Consider the following 21,189-nt stretch of genomic DNA (forward strand, 5'->3'; position numbering starts at 1 on the left):
AGAATCACGCACTTAACTTTAGCCTTAGCTATATGTATCTTATATTGTATACAAGCATCATTCAATATATTCTGTTGTTGCTTGGATGCATATTTGATCAAAAATGTATATTTATGCTATGCGTTTTTTCGTGTTTCTATAGTTGTGTTTACTCTATTTTATTTACTTTGATGTCTCTGGCGGGAGCTCAGCAAAGGCAATCTGTATATCTATCTGGATCTATTCTATGGAAGTGGGGATTAGGGATACATTTAAAGAGCACAGTTTTGTAAACAAATACAGACAGAGTTATAGATGTAGATATAGAAGTATATATAGACATAGAAATAGATTTATAAATAGATACTTAATATATAATACATAATACAGTAATATAGAGACGGAGACATATATAGAGAGAGATATAGGTATATAGCTAGCTGTATACAGTATATATATATATATATATAAAGATACCGATACAGATTATGGATGGTGCAAAGACTCCATAATGAAGGCGATGGAGCGATCCTAACCACAGCTCCGTCTGAGAGAGGAGTCAGCATTAGTTCCTCTGTAGATGGACGACCAAACACTCATACCTGACATTTGGACTGTCGTCTTCATGCCCGTCAAAGCATTCTCTCAAGCTGGTAATTTCCCCGCGGTGCCAAGCAACACTCACACACACACACACACACACACACACACACACACACACACACACACACACACACACACTCACATACTCATACACAATGCTGTGAAGGACCTTTAAAAACATTAGGAACACACTGCCTGGCTTTGCACTGTCACACTCTACAGTTGGACCCGATTCATGCCTCACACTCTCTCTCACACACACACACACACACACACACACACACACACACACACACACACACACACCATCTCCTGGCTGTGTTGTCTTGTTGTGCCGTGAGAAGGAAGACACTAGTATGTGGGTTTAAGGTGAATGATGACACACACGTCACACATACACACACAAAGACTCAACTCACACAGCTGGGGGCGGCAGAGGCATATAATGCAGCAAAAAAGAGAGAGGGACAAACACACACACACAAAAACACATACACAGACAAAAAAGGGAGGAAGAGCGAGTTTTGTCTAAGCAGGTGGATTCAAATAATTGCCTGTGTGTGTGTCTGTATGTAAGTGTGTATGTGTTTAAAAAAAATATATAATCTGTGTTATTGTGTGTGTGTGTGTGTGTGTGTGTGTGTGTGTGTGTGTGTGTGTGTGTGTGTGTGTGTGTGTGTTTGTGTGTCCGTGTGTGTCCGTGTGTGTGTGTGCGCGAGAAAGACGCCTTTAAAACCAGCAGACAATGATGCCCGTCTCCACATCCAATATTAACCAGCGTGGAGGGCTAAGGTTGCTCCGAAGGCGGGTATCAGTGCAGCAGCTTCACGACTGACCGGTAGCACTCAATCACACTTCATCCTCCATATTGGGGGCAAGGGCATCAGAGTGTCCCAACATGGTTGTTCACGTAGGTCGGAAAGACAATCGCAAGGGACTGCTCTCGAAATTGTAATGATATCTTGCGATTTTACACATTTAATAATACATGAGGTTAATAAGTCAATGTTGTTGACGGTATTAACACAAATCGGCAAGAATGAAAAAAAACGTCTAGACGAAAGTGCAACATTGCCGCTAAATACTAGATAATCCAAATACCGGGTGTAAATAATGTAAGTATGTTATGCTACGAGTGTCCTGTGTTTACACAGCCTAACCAGTGACACCAGTGTGTCTCACAGAGGACCAGTGTGTCTAGGGGTGGTGACCGGTGAAGTCGGGGCGACGCCGGGCAGCGATGAGGCCGACACTGCGTCTATACGTAGCGACGAAACTAAACACGAAGCTCTGCGTTCATTCACTCCATGTAGCGACGCAGCCCCCGCAGGAGCAGTCAACATTACAGGAGACCTACGCGCCAGGAATCACAAGCACCCGATGTCTCCGCGAGAGACGCAGCGCATGTTAATGGTGTGATAAACTCCCGTCGTTAAAATCAGCAGCGTGCAGTCATTTCCACTGGAAGTTCAATTAAATGTTTTGCCGAATGACAGCGCCCCGGTAACCGGGGAAAATAAAGTGCATATATGCCAAGAAGCGTGTGACTCATTCGGTGAACTGACCCTCACACACGCTACTCATCCTCTCTCTCTCCCCTTCCCTCTTTTACTCTCTCTCTCTCTCTCCTCCTTCCTTCCTCTCTCATTTCCTCTCTCCCTTCCTCCCTCACTTTATCTCCCTTTCTCCCTCCCTCCCTCCCTGTCTCTCTCCATCCTTTCTCTCCCTTCCTGCCCTGCTCTCTCCCTCCCTCCCTCTCTCTCTCTCCCCCTCTCCCTTTCTCTCCCCCTCTCTCCCCCTCTCCCTCCCTCTCATTCTCCCCCTCTCCCTCCCTCTCCCTCTCTCTCCTCCTCCCTCCCTCTCTCTCTCTCTCTCTCCCCCTCTCCCTCTCTCTCCCCCTCTCCCTCCCTCTCTCTCCCCCTCTCCCTCTCTCGCTCTACCTGGCTGTGGAGTATTGACTGATGCTAGGTAATTGGACGTGGTTGAGGCCGGGTGTTGAAACCGCTCCCTTGCTGGATGACGTCTGCCGGCACCACGCGACTCCTCTGTGTTATTGACAGGGTCAAGCAGAGCGCTTTAAAACAAAAGCCATTATGGTCTCAAATCAGCTGCCAAATATCTAATGGAACCAGAGGGACGCCTGGAGGCCGCCAGATCGCAGCAGAGGGATTTCAACCCCCCTGCGCACAGAACCCAAAATATATTTATTATGTAATACGGACTCAATGATTGTACTACGATCATTTACTCTGCACTGGTCTGCCGAAAATCACAGAATATACAACAGAAGGAGAATTAATATAATGTTAAATTATATTGATAAATAACTCTCTTTCCTCCACAGCGTTTAGACAACAGCTGCAGAAAAATGTGCAAAGACATCAGGAATTATCAGACAAATCGTTTGTTTTCATATGAGATCATTTGAGACTAGTGCCATGAAGCTGTGATTCTACGTATTTTCAGAAAACACGTAGAGTCCCATGTTGGCTGGGGAGCGAGCTGTTTCTCAGCAACTAATTAGCACTCAGGAGAACCAGTGTCTTTCCGAGCTACAACCCTGTTACGCTGAAGTGCAGAATTCAGCAGACCTTTAGAGAAGCGGCAAACAAAAAATAAAAAAATCATTTTCGGACAAAATACTGAAAGAGGTCTACAAGAAATCCTGTGGGTGAAATAATATAAATATTTGAATCTTCCGGAACCATTATCTGATTCTGTGTGCTTCCTTGGACGTAGGACACCTCAGAGGCACCAGCCACCAGATCCAATGGGTCTACTTCCCCTAGCGGCCATCTTGGCTCCAAACGCTAGCTGGGTGGGGGATTCCGCATTCAGTGGATGGAACCAAGATGGCCGCTAGGGGAAGGCTAAGGCTCCAAGCACCTCTCCCTTTGAACTGGTCCAGCTGCAAAGGGGTGGAAACACTGCCCTCTATTAGTGAGCCCTCATTCTGGCACAATCGCGCACACACACACACACCAACACACAGACGTGCGCACACACACACAAACACACACACACACACACACACACGTGCACACACACACATACAATACACAAACACAAACAGAGACAATCCAGAACATTGTCTTCAACACTCTGCGTCTTTCATACATAAGCAAATCAAAACCATGCGTAAAAACCGCACAGGCACACGTACGCAAGTACCCCGCTCACACACACACACACACACACACACACACACACACACACACACACACACACACACACACACACACACACACACACACACACACACACACACACACACACACACACACACACACACACACACACACACACACACACACACACACCACGCTTCTTTGATTGGGAAGTCCACTCAAGGTCTTTCTCTTCCTTCCACAGGGGAATCAGACAGAGGAAGCACAATGGCCAAACTGTCCTGCCCGAGATGAGTTGGAGGGATCCGCTAGCGGGGAGCTAACTGCTAACTGTGGCCGGCTTGTTCTTGCCCTGGGCTGGGGGCGGGGGGGGGGCTTTCCATGCCGTTCCATTCCATACATATGTACGAGGGGGGGGGTGTGGTGAATAATAGAGGTCAGAGGAAGGAGCAGCGGCGGCGGTGTCTCACTCAGCACATTTCCCCCTGATCCACGGCCAATCAGAGGACAGAAACTACAAAGAAAAACCAGGGGAAAAAGAGGAAACGAAAACTGGATTTTTTTTTCCCGGGTTCAATAAAGGGATGGCGTGAGATTGAGAGTCCGTTGAGAAATCCAAGAGTGCCACTGGAATATACATTCACACGGCTTAAATCAGCACAAGGACGCCCCCCTCCACCACACCCGCCCCTGTTGTGTTAATCTTTCGTGTCTCACAGAGCTCCACACGCCACATTTTATGACACCCCTCCAAACCCCAGCCCTTAATTATCCAGGAAGCAGCCCTGACTAGGAACGCAGACGGAGGGATCCGTTCCTCCAGGAAGGCGGGTACTACAACGGTTGCCACGACGGACAGACACGGCGGCAGCACAACAAACAAAAACCCACTGAGGCAGAATGAAACAGAAAGTAGAGAACGCAAGCCGGATCCACGGCGGCAACGTCGAGGTGTGGCGAGCGTGCGCCGCCCACCTCAGCCCCGCGGGTGGTTAAGATTACAGCAGCAGCACACCCGACCAGAGAGAGGCAGTACTGTGTCGGGCCGGCGGAGGCTGAGCAGAGCTCTGCAGCTTCCTGCTACCGCTAGGGCCGGCACTGCTGCTGCTGCCGCCGCTGCTGCTGCTGCCGCGCAGGGGAAATTACAGGCTCTCTCCTGCAGCTCTGGGCTGATCACAGTGGTTTACTGCAACCTTAAACTGCAATCATCGGACTGGGAAAACACAATCAAAAGACATTATAATGATAAGTTGTACAAAGAAACCCAGGGTGGCACAGCATGTTGAAAAACAAAAAGTGTGCCCTCCAAACGTGGCTGGGGAAAGCTGTACCCGCCCATTGTGTTCGCAAGGGCTTAATCTGCCCCCCCCCCCCCCATACCCCGTACCCCCACCCATACCCCCCCATGCAAAGGCTTTCGGTTTACAAATTCAGAAAAATAACATTGGGATTTAATTCCAACTCCTATAACTAAGCAGAAAATGCTCAAATCCAGTTCCCATAGCAACCTAGGGAATGTGTCATCTTTTACCTGTAACAGCTGAATACAGTTTATGGAGGCTACAGTTTTGGACCGTAACCATGCCCTTCTACACACACACACACACACACACACACATACACAAACACGCACACACACTCATTCCCTCACACTCACGCACACACTCACACACACAGTCGCTTACTCATATTCTCACACACACACACACACACACACACACACACACACACACACACACACACACACACACACACACACACACACAGCCCCTATTCTCAAACATAAACACACACACACAAACACAGACTGACACACACATACAGACTGACACAGACACACACACACACACACACACACACCCACACACACACACACAGCCCCACTCCCTCACACACACACACAGATATGTGTGAGAATAGTCACACATATCATACTGAGAATAGTCGTAGAATGTGTGTACTACAAAGAGGGCGGCCCCATGTTAACAGGGCCACTGTGAAGACCAGCGTAACCCTATACACATCATATAAAAAAAACTCTTGTGATGAGACATGACATGATGAGCAGGCAGCCCATTCACCTGTTGGGAGGGAAGGGCCACGCTGGGGCCCAACCCTAACCCCCGGGCCCCGGGCCAACCCATCACAGAGTGGGAGAGACAACTGGCTCCCGGTTTGGCTCTCATATCCACACCTCCGTGGCTGCCACTTGACCTGCCGGTGTAGGATGAACCGACACGGGGGCCTCGGCCCGTAAGCCCCGTCAGGAGGTCCTGCCATATTCATGTCACCTGCTAAGCGCCCCCCCCCCCCCCCCCCCCCAAACCCACCCCACCCGTCAGGAGGTCCGACCTCCACGGCGGCGGCGGGGGGGGGAAGCGGGCGACGATATGGGGTAGAGCGGACTGAATGTCCACCTGCTGGCGGTCCCAGCTGCCGGGTCCCTCCTTGGGGGAGGAACACACCCTGGGCCGCGGGGGAAACACTAAACTGGACATCCGGCACGTGGCCGCTACCCTCTGCTAGGAGGGGGCTGCCAAAGCCTTGTCCTCCTCCTCCTCCTCCTCCTCCTCCTCCTCGTTTCCTTTCTTTGCCCCCTCCACCAGTCGTACCCGTGCACAGTGCACGTCACATGGGCCCCGCGCGCACGCAGCACACATATGTGGACTGGAGACGGAACGCAGGCGGGAAAAGAAGAGGGAAACCAAAAGAGAGAGAGGGGTGTGGGAGGGATAGGTGACAGAAAGAAAGAGGAGAATAGGTGGCGAGCGAATGAGATGGATAGGAACGGAGAGGGGAGAGGGAGAGAGGGAGAGAGAGAGCATTTAACATAACAGCTGTTATGCTAAAAACTACTTTGCCTGAAAGAACTGGTGTACCAACTGTGCATCTCATAACATTACATTTACATTCATTCCATTTCCTCATAAATCCCATTTAAAATACCAACATTACTTCAACGCCTAACTACCACCGATGCACCCGCCAAAAATCATAAATCCATCGCAAACCATCTTTAACGACCGAGACAACAGTGCTTCCATAAACTGGAGAAACTGATTATTTACACTGACATTTATGATTTCTAGGGGGAAATTATCTAACAAACCGGTGAAAAAGTGACCATCGTTGAAAGACCTTTCCAAATTATGTTCAAGCTTGATTATGGGTTGCCCTATTCACATCCAGCTTTCTCTATCAAAGACCAAAGTGAAGTTCGGGTAACAGGTGGAAGCATCTTATGATTCCTGTGTCCTATGCGTCCAACGGCACTCCTCAACCAAAACTGATACCTGTCATTTCCTGACAACATTGACAATTGTTGCTCCAAATCTGTCAGTTCCCTTCAAGTGTAACCACCTGCCTCTATCCGTGAGCAAGCAGTGACAACCGTATGCCGTACATTCAGAAAAATAACAAAATAAAGGAGTTTCCAATATGCATGCATCTGATTAAATTAATTTGTGTCAATATCCTTTAAATGTCATGAATGTGCTCTAGGGACCGGAGCAGAGACCGCAGTCTCACACACCCCCCACTTAACACAGCCTGTCAGTCCCTTCCACCCATGTCACTCCTCAGCCTTCTATCAGCCTGCTTCATTCCTCGATCCAACAGGTGTTACTATACGCTAACACGTTAATAATGCAATGAGTGTGGGGTAACACGTCTGTCATAACGTACATTACACAGTTTGGTCTTAAACACACAGCCCAGCGTCTGGAGGTCCGGATCCTTCTGGAAACATCTTGAAAACGAGTATCTCCAGGTCTGGGAGGCTTTGTTAAAAGTGAGAGAATTTGTAATTCCCTTTCATCTATTCTCGATCATCCGCTAAGATGTGTTTGCGCCGTTCCCTGTGGCAACGGGGAATTGTTCTCGCAGTCAAACCATCACTCCGCGAACGAAGTGGATCGCTTTCTACTGCGTACAGTAACGTGTTCTACATCACCACATTTCGTTCATAATATTCCTGTACAGAGTAATAGCTTGTCATCGCCATCTCCATTGTCAAGACTGACTTTGAAGAGGGTTTTTAAATTCTTAAATGGATTGCTGAAGGGATTGATTGTGACGCTGTCATGCGAGTCTTAAAACAGAAGCTCACCATTCAAAAGACAAACAGACAGACGGTCTCGAAATCCCTCTGAGATGACGATGAACACAAATGAACACTCTTCAGGGATGGATCTGGGGCTGAATCACCTTCCTCATCTTTCCCTTCTCGCTCTAGTCAGGTAGTCCGTGTCTCTTGCTTTGTCACATGAGCATCTTGCGGGCAGGTGGAAGATGACCCGGGGTGGGGGGGGGGGTGGGGGGAGGGGGGGGGGGGGAGTCACCGGGAAGCCAGGGAGAACCGTGAGTCAGAGGGGACCGGTGTAGCACCCATCTCCACCCCCCACCCTCGGCTATCGCTCACCGGACACAACCGGAGCCGGGCTCCCGGGGGCTACCCCACGCCCAGCATCCCACTAGGGATTATTAATGGCTTGGGAGTGGATCAACTGATGGCTATCGTGTTCCGCGCTGTTATGACTCAGAGTGTCGCGCTGACAAACCCGACGTGCATCTGCATATGAACCTATAGTGTGGTGCACTGCAGATGTTTCACCACCGGTGAGAGCCACCGTGGAGCAAGGGTGTATACGTTTTGATAGCGGTTCTTACAAAGTAATGTCACTGTGTTATCGGAGGCTGGGATGGAAGGTGTATGTACGTGTCGCATGTGCATGTGACATAACGTTCAGTTGGCGGGTGTCTTTTGTAGTTCCATAGGTGTGTTGTAACAGCCTCCATTGCGTAGTCGCAGTACAAGAGAGATCATGTCTCGCTGGTCTGACTTGATCCCAGTGAAACCCAGGGAACATGTGAGGGACATGTGATTATCCCAGTAGCGCTGGTGTGCTCATGATGCCTGGTTTGAACACACTCTGAACCGTGTTGTGTTTAGCTTGACAAGTCACAGCGAGGAAAGATTGGGACTTGTTGCGAGGAAGAACCTCACCTACCCTCTATTTTCATAACAAAAGATGGACTGCCATTTAGATATCGCTCGATAATGATTTAAAAACACTTCGTACAATAAAATGGATTCATCTGTGCTATATTCCAATATCAATGGTCCATCTCAAATATCAACATCATAAAGTGAGAAAGCAATACAAAATACAATGTTAAACTTAATTTTGAAAGCCTGTAGAAGGTCCCAATATCGTGGGGGAATACAAATAAGTTGTAAATGCTAAATACTTTATTTATATTGCAACAATAAAGCACTGATTATAAATGACTGCTCATTTTACGTCTGCAATAATTATATCTAACCCTGAAGAAAACTCAGACTCCAACCAACCTCCAACCATACATATGTTAATGTTGAGGGTGCAGCTACAGGAAGTTCTTTATGGAAAATACATATTTATCTCATTAATGATTAATTCAAGACACTACAAATCAACAACCTTCCCCATTATTCTGCCCTAATGTGTTTGCATACAATTTGTGCTTTTATATCAATGTCTATTCATTTAAATTCTTTTACATACAGATATAGGCAAAGCTAATTTCAACCGTAAAATTGCACATGCCAACTAACTTATTCACTGTTTTAATCACTTTGAGACAAGCAAAAATATATTTCTAAAATATAATTATAAACATGATTTTTAACTTAATGTATTGATTTGTAAGTTTTCTTTAATTTTATTTTAGTTTACTATATTTGATTGGCAAATTACATACATAAAAAATACGAATCAAGAGGTAATTGAAGTCTAATCTAATTAATGATAATAACATAGAATGGATAACAAAATAATGAAATTACTCAAAATGTGTATATGGCCTACTTGGCACCAAAACAACATAAAAGGAATGGCATTAATTAAATTGGCCTTAAAATTTGCTTTAATCATAACCACGATAGATTTTTAGCCAAAACTTTAAAATTGCTTCAAAAAGGCCCAATTCTTTTGCAGCATATTTATTTATGAACAATCACGAACACAAACTGACACAATATAAATGTATTATTTGATAACATTGTTCCTGATTAATACATAGATCATTAAATTATTCTGGTAATGGCATTGCAAACCAATAAAAAAATGACAGTGTGAAACTAATGTTGGTTAATAGTAATTGTTCCTAATTACAATACCTTAAAAAATATCCTTGCATTCTTGAAAGCCTTTGTGAAGGACTGAAAATGTATATTATTTCTTAATGTAAATAAAACTCCTACCATAATCAACACAACAGGAACCACATCCCATAGGCCTATATTAAAAAAGCAGTAAGGATACTGATGTGAATTGTTATAAATTAATGTTATAACTGTTAACAATTAATAACTATTAGTTAACTATTGTTTAGGCCTACCTCAGAGCCACAGATCAAATAATGAAAAATAGTGAAAATAAACTATTAAGACTAAATTATCACAAATGCAATAACTGGCTAAAAAAACAATCCTAACGTGGTTTTCAATTTAAATCTCAAACACAATTAAATAACAATCTCACAATAAACGAGACCTTGCTCGTTACTACCAAAAAAAAATGACGTTTTGGTGCAATCCAAAATAAAAGCGCAGTATCTGTGTGAAACCCATACGTTTCGGGCGTGCAGTCCTCTTGGAAAATGTAGGCGTGAACGCTTTCCTCGGGAGGCACGCTCCCGTAGCCCTACACAATAATTCACCCAGATCACTATGTTTCCACCACCTTAAAACACACACCTATACATCCCCTGGCATTCCTCCCGTTCCTAATCACATTAGTGCCATATCATTCTAGGTATACATTATTTTCAGGAATGGAAATGGCTGGTTACGGGTTTAAAAACACACGCATGACTATTTCTGCCCTGCCCTGGTGAGGCAGCTATGGCTAGCTGTAGCTATAGCTATGCTATGGCTGTGGCTTGAGAACATGCAGGAGAGAGGAGGCCACTAGACTCATTGGGGCATCATGGCCGCCATCATGGATCTCTTCTCTATGGCCTACGTGCGCCGTTCGGCGGGGAGGGGCGCCGTCTCGCAGCATATTGGGGCCTACTGCTTTAAAGACCACACAGTGGCCCAGACATTCTTCATTTTCCAGCACAATTAGCTAAATAAAAAGAGAATGTCTACATGTTTTATCATTTAATCGTTTAGTAGTTGACCGATTTTACAGCTTTAGAGTTTGAAATAAGCTGTCGATCCGCACAGGAAGACCCTCCTGTACTAGCTCGAGCGGAGGCTGGGAGCGCGTAAATCACAGGTCACGTGTTCACCACAAGAATATCTGAATATCTTACATTTTGGTCACGCAATGTATTATTTCCTGAAGGGACCTGTGTGCATGTGAGCGTCTGAACATCTCAATGCAGGCCTGTACTTAACATTAATAAGATATTATTCGCCTCGACGCATAGCGTCGGTCGTTGTCGTTCTCATACGAGCCCCGGATTGATCGATTCGTTTATCGATTGGACACTATGCTCTCGACCACCCCGTTTCTGTAGCACATGCGCATTTGGGACACGTATGAATTCACTCAACAGCATATGGGCCTACCCTTGTTCCTTCTCAGGAGCGCGCACGCACACTGCTCGACGCACGCGCACAATCGCGCGTCCGCGTGCACACACACACACACACACATACACACACACACACACGCACGCACAGCAAAGGACATGTTCATTTCATTGGTATGCAACTCGTAGAACACTGCAGTGTTGAAGATAGAGAAATATACACGTAAAGCAGGAATTAGTCGTCCAGGTGAATACTTATGTAACAGAAATACGCCTGATAGAGGGGCAAGGCCATACAATTTCGATTGATTAATTCATTTCAGTAAAAATCTTTTGCAGCCATACATATCAAATTTGCAGATCACAAACTTTGAGGGCTTGAATGTGCTCTGCAGATGTTAAAACAAAACTGTTAAAGGCTACAATCTGAATTGAATCACAATTCCAAACCCAATGTTGAATAGGCATTAATAACATGGCGAATGGCTGGCAAAGGCAATGACCCCCCCATCACGCCCTATACAGTACAGGTCACAGCCAATGCCCACAACATTTAAAAAACATGGAAACGACATAGGAGCATAGAGCCTACCTTAGTTTTTTGGGAACAGAGTAGTCTACCTCTATCACCTTCCCGTGTAATTCCACTTTACCTGTAGGGACGACATGGATAGTGTAACATCAGCCATATCGTTGGAGTAATCATCAGCAGGCACATGATGGGTATAGGCCCTACGGTAACACTTCCAATCACTTCACAAGTAGGCGACCGTAGTATCACACACACACACTCCGCCAACAACACTGCCCCCCAAACATGTACACAACACTTATTTATTGAGCAGTAACGTCGGATAATGACGTACGGACGTGTTCAAATGTACACCATGTCAAATAGTGTGATTTACATTGCAGGAAATCGGCGCCAAACGCTTGATAAGCTTAATAGTGTGTTGTGTGTTGTATGAGGGGGAACGGGCAGCCATGCTTTCCACTCCCACCAACCTGGTTGTAATGAGGCTATTTCTTCTAAGTAAAGAATGCAACATCAAACCCGGGATGCTTTGACAGAAGGACGGCGGGTGTTTTATCGGTAGGTGTGTGTTTTGTGTGGATAAAGCGGCGGAGTGTGGGTGCTTTACGCCCGGGCTGAGCGTGGAGCATGTTTGGCTTTTCGTTGCTGTAATGTCTAAGTGGCCTGGCGTGGCGTCTCACCTCGTCCCCCCAGCTACCTGTTTATGAGCTCTTTCCTCCGGACCCCCATCACCCACCTCCAAGACTCCTCGTAAAAACATACCCAGACATCATAGGAACATGGCTTTGACAAGTTTACTCCGGTCACTTTGGTCTGTTCTTTTCAATAAAATCAAGATAAAAAATAAGTGAAAAATAATTATGCCTACCCCGAGCATCAGACCATCCCATACATTCCAGTGGGCGATTGCAAAAGAAGTACTAGAAGAAAAAGGAATCGCCACAATGTTCGTATTTTGCGCGTTATTTACGTTCGGAGGAGTCTTGCTTTCTTTCGTCTTTTGGGCAGTACTGTGCCAAGTCTATCCTATGAGATATAATTCACGTAAATCTGTCCGACTGACGCTGAGCGTTAACATAAACTCTGGCACTGGTGTGTTCGCACACCAAACACTGTCCCGACCGAGAAAAGAAACGAGCAAAGCAATTATTAATATTATAAATTCGTTCCCAAGTATTGTTGTTGCATGTCCAATCCGGATTCGATATGGATTCCTGTAACTGCAGCATCATCCATGCAATCAAGTCTATACTCACCAGAAAGAGTCTCAATAGCCTTTATGGCCCAGTTCTGATCGGGGAAGTCCACAAAACCATAGCCGGACTTCAGCAGAACCTGATCGGCTACTGGAAGATCCCTCTCGCAGAAGAGCTGCTTTAAGTCCTCCACAGTGACCGAAGGACTTAAATTCCCAACATATAGTTTGTTCATGGTCTAAGGGAAAATCTCGATAGGGTGTCAATGTGTGGAGAGGCGACAATAAGGGAAGTAGAAAAATATCAACAAAAACTAAATAAAAAATAAAATAGAAAATATATGCTGAAAACCGCAATCACCCCCAGATGTAGGCGACCCCCAGCACCAAGCCTGCCCCTGGTCAAACTCTTTTAACAGAGATTGAAAAAAAAATGTGTCGTTACGACGCTTCTCTGGAGCGAAGCACCGCCTCTAAATAATTCTCCCTTAAAATATCAGAACATTTGTTTGGTGGTGCAAATGGGCCCCGAGTATGGCTTCTACTGGTGGTACAGCAGGCTATAGAAAGTTAATTTTGGTTTATAAAGTGGGTGACCATTAAGTGGTATAGGGCTGGGCCAAAAGGTTATCATATAACCTATCAAATAATAGGTGATCATAAAGCCAAGCGTCTCGGCTCTTTACGTCACACAACGCACTACTGTGTGTGTGTGTGTATATAATGTCCCGGGCAGTTGATGTCAGTGTAGCCTATAGGTCCTAACAGATTCTCGCAATTTGTCAATTTTCTTGCCATAGGTCACCATGTAGCGAGGCATCGGTGGCCCTGGGGGCAGCAGGGCCCGTATAAACATACGTGTCAACGTGTGATTAAAAGAACAATAGGCATGCCTTCTTTATGGCACATACAGTCCGAAGATGATGGATTCATATACAGTTAGAAATCCAAAGATGTTAACCATCCATAGGCAGGCCACTCCCCTATTGAACATTCAGGGAAAGGGGTCGGGCTGCCTGAACTGCGAACCAGGCTATAGGCTACTACTGCACAGCGGCGCATCGTCTATCGACTAGCACTCCCATATTTGGACGTTTTATACATTAAACGAGACGGCCTGTGCATGTTTTTCTTTTATTAAGTGAGAAAACGTCCATGATTGTGAATGTAGCTGCAGCTATACGGATAGGCGGCCAGGGCACAAGGCAGTGTGTGTGTGTGTGTGTGTGTGTGTGTGTGTGTGTGTGTGTGTGTGTGTGTGTGTGTGTGTGTGTGTGTGTGTGTGTGTGTGTGTGTGTGTGTGTGTGTGTGTGTGTGTGTGTGTGTGTGTGTGTGTGTGTGTGTGTGTGTGTGTGTGTGTGTTCCGCAGCATAGTGATCTGGGAGGAGTCTCTTAGGGGTTGTACTGTATATGTGCATGTGACTTGCATTCAAGTAATTACGGCGACTGCAACAAAAGGGGGTGGCAGTCTTTTGTTGCAGACTCGCCGTAATTACTTGGATTTCACATCTAGGCCTGTGTACACGGAGTACCGTACGAAATGTGTAGGCCCTATGCATAGAATAATAAATAATTACCACATAGGCCTACAAATTATGCACGGTCGGAATTGTACATCTCTAACGCATGACGGGGAGCTAGACTGTGCAGGGTTATGCAAATGTTTTGGGAGCAATTCAAATAGTCTGAAGGCCCGTTTGGCTGTATTTCCTTATTATGTAGCATTAAAGACATAAATTACGTTAATGATAGTTAAACTCTAAAAACGTTCAAATCTATTTGCCAGCATATCTATATATTCTAACACTTGATTCTAATACTATTCACAACATTGGTAAAACGACATTACCAATTAAATATTAGTCGTAGTCTACGCCTACGGTTCCTCATTTAAAATGGCAGTCGGTATGCAAACCTTGACTTATCTTGATCAAACGCTTCCCGCTTTAACCTGTAGGACTACGGTTCGTATAGGGCGAACAGCCAATGACCATATATACATTTATTTGTAATTATCATTAATTAGCGTCTCCAGTTCGACCGAATTAGGGCCGTATGCTTACGTAATGAGCTTCAGGTTGGTCTACTGTTCCGTGCAGATTTTTTTCCATTGTTTTCCATTGTAGGGTAAGGGTTAGGGTGTATAATGGTTGTTTGGGGAGACACTGAAAACTTGCAAAACTTAAGAACTGGAGAAGCAATAGCAAATTTAATTCACGGTCAGATGCGATTCAATTGCATTTGGTCGAGTTTGTGTGGTAAAATGACAGACCATAAGACAAAAAGGTGGACTGTTTTTGTTTAATCACATAAAAGACTTGAGAATATAAATCCACTCACACTTGCGAAAGCGACTGTACCAAAAACAACCAAAAAGTCAGGTGGGGGGGCTATACAATTAACATTTAAAACACACACACAAATTTCCGACAAATCGTCGCACAGTCATACAAATATAATAACTCATTTACATAAAATAAAATAGTCTCAAGAAAACCAAAACCGGGTCGACTCATCCGTGGGTTTGGACAGGGAGTGGACACTTTGTAGTCAAGGAGCTGCTGTTCAGTAACGACCTGTTAAACAAAAAACACAAGAATTAAGATCCTGCAGTACTCATGAACGAATCAATACTAGCCTATAAGGGGCATTGGAAAGGCGGCGGCGTTCTAGTAAGCTCCCTCACCTTCTGCCCCTTCGCCAAAACGTTAGCTTAGCATTGTACATAATTACAAACTGTCCAACTCAAACACAACTAGAAACCGATGTGCAATGCGAGCCGTTTGAAGGTACGTACGAGGCGAGTAGGAGCGGGATCGGGAGCGGGAGCGGTACGTTCCTCTGTAGTACGGTGACGGCGATCTCCTCCTGCGGGGACAACAGCGGCGTCAGTTCACACAGCGCTCAACGCGGTCCCAGCGGTTTGGCAGCACCCCCCGGTTCGGCAGCACCCCCGGACGACTCACCTGTACGAGCGGTTGTTGTAGTACTCCCGGTCGTCGTAGCGATCATAGCCTCCTCGGTCGTAGCCGCGGTCGCCCCGGTCGTAGCCGCGGTCGTAGTCGCGCGAATAGCGCCTCGGACCGCTGGGGCCGCCTCCTCCGCCTCCACCGCCACTGCTGCCGCCTCCTCTTTCGCCGCCTCCTCTTTCGCCGCCTCCTCTTTCGCCGCCTCCTCTTTCGCCGCCTCCTCTTTCGCCACCTCCTCTTTCGCCACCTCCTCTTTCGCCCCCACTGCCCCTTTCACCCCCACTGCCCCTTTCACCACCTCCTCCGCTGCCCCTTTCACCACCTCCTCCTCCACCTCCTCCGCTGCCACCACTACTGCTACCGCCGCCGCCGCCGCTAGAAGGAGCAAAAGACACAGCATTCCCCTTTTTGAGTACGTGAAGCCCGTGCGTTGTAAATAAGAGCTTAAGGGTTCATTCGAAGCGACTGGGAGGACTTAGCCAGCCTGGAGAAACGTCTGGGTCACGTGGCCTCACATTCTGTTTCGCTCCGCGGATCTACTCCTTCAGCCAATCAGAGCCACATAACGTGTGACGCCTCCAGAGTGCGCTGTTCAGAACGGCTAAATCTGGTTTTCTTCTGAGAGGCTACTGTGCATACTCTCGTTCTTGTTTTAATATTGGGGATGGAGTCTATTTCTGCATAACAGAACCTATGGTTGTCTACTAACGTGACCGCTTGTTGCTTCAGGGCGATGCCATTACCGTTTTGCCAGCAGCGACTTGTACTTGTACAAAATCAACTATGACGCAGTCCCCGATTGGCACAGATTAAATCGTAATTTATGGAAATCTTTGTGAAGGGTCAGGACCGGACTGATCCTTGTGGCGAAACAGAGGGTGAGTCACATGATCAAAATGCTCTCCAGGCTCCAGAGACCATGAAAACAGGAGCGTCGTCGTCGGACTCACTATGTGGGGCGGCCCATGTAGATACCCGGGGTGGGGGTGTGAGGCCTTTTCGTGATGGAGAAGTCAACCCTGATCCGCCGTCCGTCCAACTCCATACCGTTGGCTCGTTCCTTTGCCTAGCGACGAAAACAACAACAACAACATGGTTCCTCAAAGCCCTACAAGGTCGTGAACCCTCGTCGACACCCTTGTCACTCACAAACACCCTGCGGAAGGCCCACCTCTTTTGCATCTTCCCTTGTCTCGAAGTAGACGAAGCAGAAGCCCCTGGAGCGTCGGGACTGCTGGTCGTAGACGATGCAGACGTCAGCCAGTGGGCCGTACTTGGAAAAGACGTCTCGTAGATCCCTCTCTGTCGTGTACAAGCTCAGGCCGAAGATGCCTAGGCAGCAGTTGGGGTCGGGGTTCGCCTGCAACGCAAATGTGTGTACCGGTATTAAAATCGATTTTGCATGCTTTTTCCCCTGACACGGACCACCCTGTTGATTTGAGTACAGCAGCTCTTGGGGTGAGTGTTCCTAAACCTAACAGATGTGGGGAGAACCGCAGCAGTTTATGAAAAGAGAAGCCTTGCTGCAATATCGGGCGTTTAACCAGTATCATGGAAATATGAAGAAGAGAATACGCTTTTTCCAGATATGGTGAGTTAACAAGTACTATCGGTTTACACGTCAACAGACATGGGGGGGGGCCCCCGCCACCAGGGGATAATTGAATTTGAGGCGACCAGTAGCGGGGATATCACCATACAGGAAGAGATGACAGCGCCGCCCATCATTTGAATTTCCCCGTGCGCCAGTTCTCCGTCCCCATGCTTTCTCGCTACCCCCCACCCACCCTCCCCCCCCCTCTCCGTCCCCATGCTTTCTCGCTACCCCCCAACCCCCCCCCCCCCCAGTTCGTACGACTAACTTCATTAGCCACGCAGTGCTAAGCCGCGTGGGCGGGCGCCAAGTCACACAGATGTGTTTCTACAGGAAGTGCCCCCCGCTCACCCGGTTGCCAATGTGCCTGCGGCGGTTGGACATGGGCGAGCGGCTGTGGCTGCGGCGCCGTCTCTCGCCGCTGTAGGAGCGGCTGCGGGAACGCCGCCGGTTGGAGCGCGAGCGGGAACGCGAGCGGCTGTAGTGCCGCCGCGAGCCGCGGTGGGAGTGGGACCTGCGGAGACGCACCGGGGGGGAGAGGGAGGACACTGTGAAACCACAAGGAGGAAGACACCGTGAAACCACAACGCCACCTTCGCTTCACTAAAAGGAGAGTCATTTCTGCATTTAGTCCACTTCTAAACATTTGTTTTGTGATCCGACCACAGCTACACAAACTGAGGTAATAATACATTTTATAAAGTCCTGCGCCACCTTATTAATAGTCTGCAACTGACCCACAGCTGTGCGGCAACTTTCTGCACGATCCAATCGAATACCAAGGAACTAGATGGGGAATGCCGTTGCGTGTTGTCTGCAAGGAACTTATAGCACAGCTGCTCGTGTCGGGAGAGGCTCCATTACATTGGCTATACCAGAGGTGCTGGCGTCACGTTGCAAGCGTTATTAGGACTGGATTAGCCTGGGGCACACTGGGCATTACCTCGGTCTATTTTAATAGTCATTGCTTTTTTTTTTTTGCAAAACATTTTTTTTCAAATGAAAATAAGACCCAAGAACTGGAATACAACCACGGCATTTGAAAAGACAAACACCATCTATGGTACATTTCTTTTTATAAATAATCATCTTCGGAATATATCCGGGCCATATCCCGCCGCGACCATAATTTCCAGCACCACCACACATGGAGCACAGACTAAATAGAGACAGTGATGACACCACCCATCACGCCGACGACCCCCGTGGCGGTCGCCCGACCCGAACCCACGCGGAGAGACCGACGCGGCCCCCCCGGCGTTCCCCGCCGTGACTCACCCGGACTTGGACCTGGAGCGCGAGCGGGACTTGGACCGGGAGTGGCGCGAGCCCTCCTTGGAGTTGGCCGGGGAGCGCGCCGGGGAGCGGCTGGCGGACTTCCCCGAGCCGTGCGGACTCGCGCTCCCGGACGCAGAGCGCGACTCCTGAATGAACCACACACACCGAACACGCCTCTAGTTACAGGGCGGCCGCGTAGACCACATGACCCAATTTGCCTGCAGTTTTGTTACGAGTTAATCTTTCCAGTGAGTAATGTGTGTGTATCAGGAGAATTTAGATGTGTGGATTTAGGAATGCTTGTTACGGCTAAGTATGTGCATGTGAGTGTATAATTAGCCTACGAACATAATGAACTCAAAACTGAATGGTTGTGGCTAAATGTTAACTTAACTAAGTGTTTTGAACATGAACATGCACGCATTGTACAAACAGACTAGAAGTTACTTAGCCCCGTGACCTCATCCCCGATTACTTCATTAACTTCATTACTTCATAAAATTCTTCTTTCTTCAAATTTCTCATTTCTTCTTACTTCCCCCATCTCACACACTTCCCATACTTCTTCCCTCCTCATGTTTAGCATGCATCCCCAAATTCAGTGGCACACATCTGAGCTTCATATTAAGCAACATAAACTTGACATGTGACTTCTTCCGTATTTCTCTTCTTCCAACATTAACCTTAATGAAAAAGAAAGGATGAAGAATATGACTACAATTATACTTGCAGCCTCATTCAACTTAATATAAACTTCTCATAAACATGCAATGGAATGTTCAATATCGAGTACAAGAATGCAGAAATGTTGAGTACATGTTAAAAACGTTTAAACATTTGTGACCAAATAATAACACTGTAGGGCTTCCGTTTAAACTTAAAATCATTTACATTCAAGGGCCCGCGACACCTGTTCAATGTCTTTAACATGATGGTCACTGACATATCTATAAATAACCCAGCAAGGCCGCTGGGGACGCAAAGTACACAATTTATAATGCCGTTTGTTTACGTTTATCCAAATACAAATAAACACACCACCATATGAAAAAACATTAAACGGGTAATTAAAATGGCCCACTTTCTCCGCAAAGGAATCTGAAATGAACCAACTTTAAAAAAAAAAAAAACAAGTCATGGCTGCTAATCTATGACGAAATTTTCATTAAAAAAAAAGTGACACAGACAATCGATATAATATGGGCGTGTTAAAGCTACACCTTCACGTCACTGGCCTGCAACGCTGCAGCCAGGTGAGAACGCGGACACAAAGGCATGCAGCGCTGCGTGCTCGGGCGCGAGGCCGCGAGACTACGACTGACACTAGCGTCAAAGACGTAGAGATGTCACGTACAAACACGAACTTTCGTGGCAATCACGGCGTTACAGTTTTTTGGTTCATACGACAATCTACGCATACAGAAAACGTTTAACAAACAAGGTTGTCTTTCTTTCTACGTCGCATGTTTTAGCCAACTAGCCGAATTAGCCACCAGAACGCTGCAGGCCTACACGTATTGAAATATAGAATATGTATTCTTAAATAAGCAATATACGTGTCAACAGCCATTTGAAATGTCAATACGTACCCTCTTAATATTTCTCGCGCCATAGTCTTTCTCGTTATCGCTCATGTCTGGCAGCGATAAATACAAATAACGTGAATTACCAGGTTTAAAACCTGAGGCCTGTGCGATCTCAAAGACGCACTGTAGCTTGGAGAGGCTGCAGCGAAGTCCCGTTTAGCCCCGCCTTCGTACGCTCAGTTCTCGCGTGATCTGTGGCGCCTAAACGCATGCGTAGTAAATATGTCTTGATCAGCGTTCTAGATTGTACACATGGCTTTCAGACAATCAATTGTTTGATCTCTTAACTACAAAATAAAGCTATATTGCTAATGAAATTGGTTCTGAATAATATTTAAAAAAGTTCAAGGTTCAAGCAATTTTACCCGTGTCTCAAAATGTGGTCCATTTTAATATATGATTAGCCTAATGGTTATATGTGATAATAATAATACTATTAACTTAACGCATACAAAATAGAACAAATCTTCTAGAAATCATAACAATGCAATTTAAAATCAATAATAAAATATGTAGGCCTACATATATGCAACCTATTATATTTGTTTGGAAGGTTTATTCTTTATACCGTCTGAAATTGATTAATTAATCTCAAAAGGCGAAATTAGGGTTAGTACTTTCATCTGCTCTTGCAGTTTTTCACCTCATGTATCTACCACCTGTACATTTCCTTCCCTACTCCGCTACTCGCTCACTTGAGACGGCGTGGAGCAGAGGGAGTCTGCAGAGTCGGCAGAAGGAGAAGGCAGAAGAACATCATCTTGCCTTCTCCGCTAGCAAGCTGGGGCTCCTCACTGG

General features: G+C 46.5%; 2 protein-coding genes across 10 annotated transcripts; both read right to left on the reverse strand.

Moving 5' to 3' along the window:
• Window positions 1–4,889: 4,889 nt before the first annotated feature.
• LOC132448690 (insulin-like growth factor 2 mRNA-binding protein 2) lies at window positions 4,890–13,399 on the reverse strand. Of its 2 annotated transcripts, none has more exons than XM_060040175.1 (3): window positions 13,026–13,399; window positions 11,827–11,887; window positions 4,890–4,923 (listed from the first exon to the last, which is right to left on the reverse strand). In XM_060040175.1, the coding sequence occupies exons 1-3, from the start codon at window positions 13,198–13,200 to the stop codon at window positions 4,905–4,907; spliced, it is 255 nt and encodes an 84-aa protein (XP_059896158.1). In that variant the 5' UTR covers window positions 13,201–13,399; the 3' UTR covers window positions 4,890–4,904. The 2 variants fall into 2 exon arrangements, with proteins under 2 accessions (XP_059896158.1, XP_059896159.1); XM_060040176.1 differs by lacking the exon at window positions 4,890–4,923 and adding an exon at window positions 10,798–10,822 and having other exon boundaries at window positions 13,026–13,398.
• Window positions 13,400–15,251: 1,852 nt separating this feature from the next.
• On the reverse strand, window positions 15,252–20,580 carry tra2b (transformer 2 beta homolog). Of its 8 annotated transcripts, XM_060040172.1 has the most exons (10): window positions 20,395–20,555; window positions 18,806–18,951; window positions 17,879–18,041; window positions 17,105–17,293; window positions 16,884–16,999; window positions 16,166–16,308; window positions 16,119–16,135; window positions 15,931–16,082; window positions 15,762–15,832; window positions 15,252–15,540 (listed from the first exon to the last, which is right to left on the reverse strand). In XM_060040172.1, exons 1-10 carry the CDS (start codon window positions 20,437–20,439, stop codon window positions 15,530–15,532), a joined length of 1,053 nt encoding a protein of 350 aa, XP_059896155.1. In that variant the 5' UTR covers window positions 20,440–20,555; the 3' UTR covers window positions 15,252–15,529. The 8 variants fall into 8 exon arrangements, with proteins under 8 accessions (XP_059896155.1, XP_059896154.1, XP_059896152.1 ...); XM_060040171.1 differs by having other exon boundaries at window positions 16,119–16,308; window positions 20,395–20,556; XM_060040169.1 differs by having other exon boundaries at window positions 15,931–16,183; window positions 16,217–16,308.
• Between the last annotated feature and the right edge of the window lie 609 nt (window positions 20,581–21,189).

This window comes from Gadus macrocephalus, chromosome 20, assembly GCF_031168955.1.
Source record: "Gadus macrocephalus chromosome 20, ASM3116895v1".
In the NCBI taxonomy this organism is placed as follows: domain Eukaryota; kingdom Metazoa; phylum Chordata; class Actinopteri; order Gadiformes; family Gadidae; genus Gadus; species Gadus macrocephalus.

What these genes read in the sequence shown, in the direction of transcription:
- LOC132448690 (XM_060040175.1), bottom strand. Translation starts at nt 13,200, where the DNA reads ATGAACAAACTATATGTTGGGAATTTAAGTCCTTCGGTCACTGTGGAG. An exon ending in GGCTATTGAGACTCTTTCTG is followed by an intron (nt 11,888 to 13,025) that starts GTGAGTATAGAC and finishes TCGTCCCTACAG; the next exon opens with GTAAAGTGGAATTACACGGG.
- tra2b (XM_060040165.1), bottom strand. Translation starts at nt 20,439, where the DNA reads ATGAGCGATAACGAGAAAGACTATGGCGCGAGAAATATTAAGAGG. An exon ending in GCAGGCACATTGGCAACCGG is followed by an intron (nt 17,294 to 17,878) that starts GTGAGCGGGGGG and finishes TTTGCGTTGCAG; the next exon opens with GCGAACCCCGACCCCAACTG. An exon ending in CAAGGGAAGATGCAAAAGAG is followed by an intron (nt 17,000 to 17,104) that starts GTGGGCCTTCCG and finishes TTTCGTCGCTAG; the next exon opens with GCAAAGGAACGAGCCAACGG.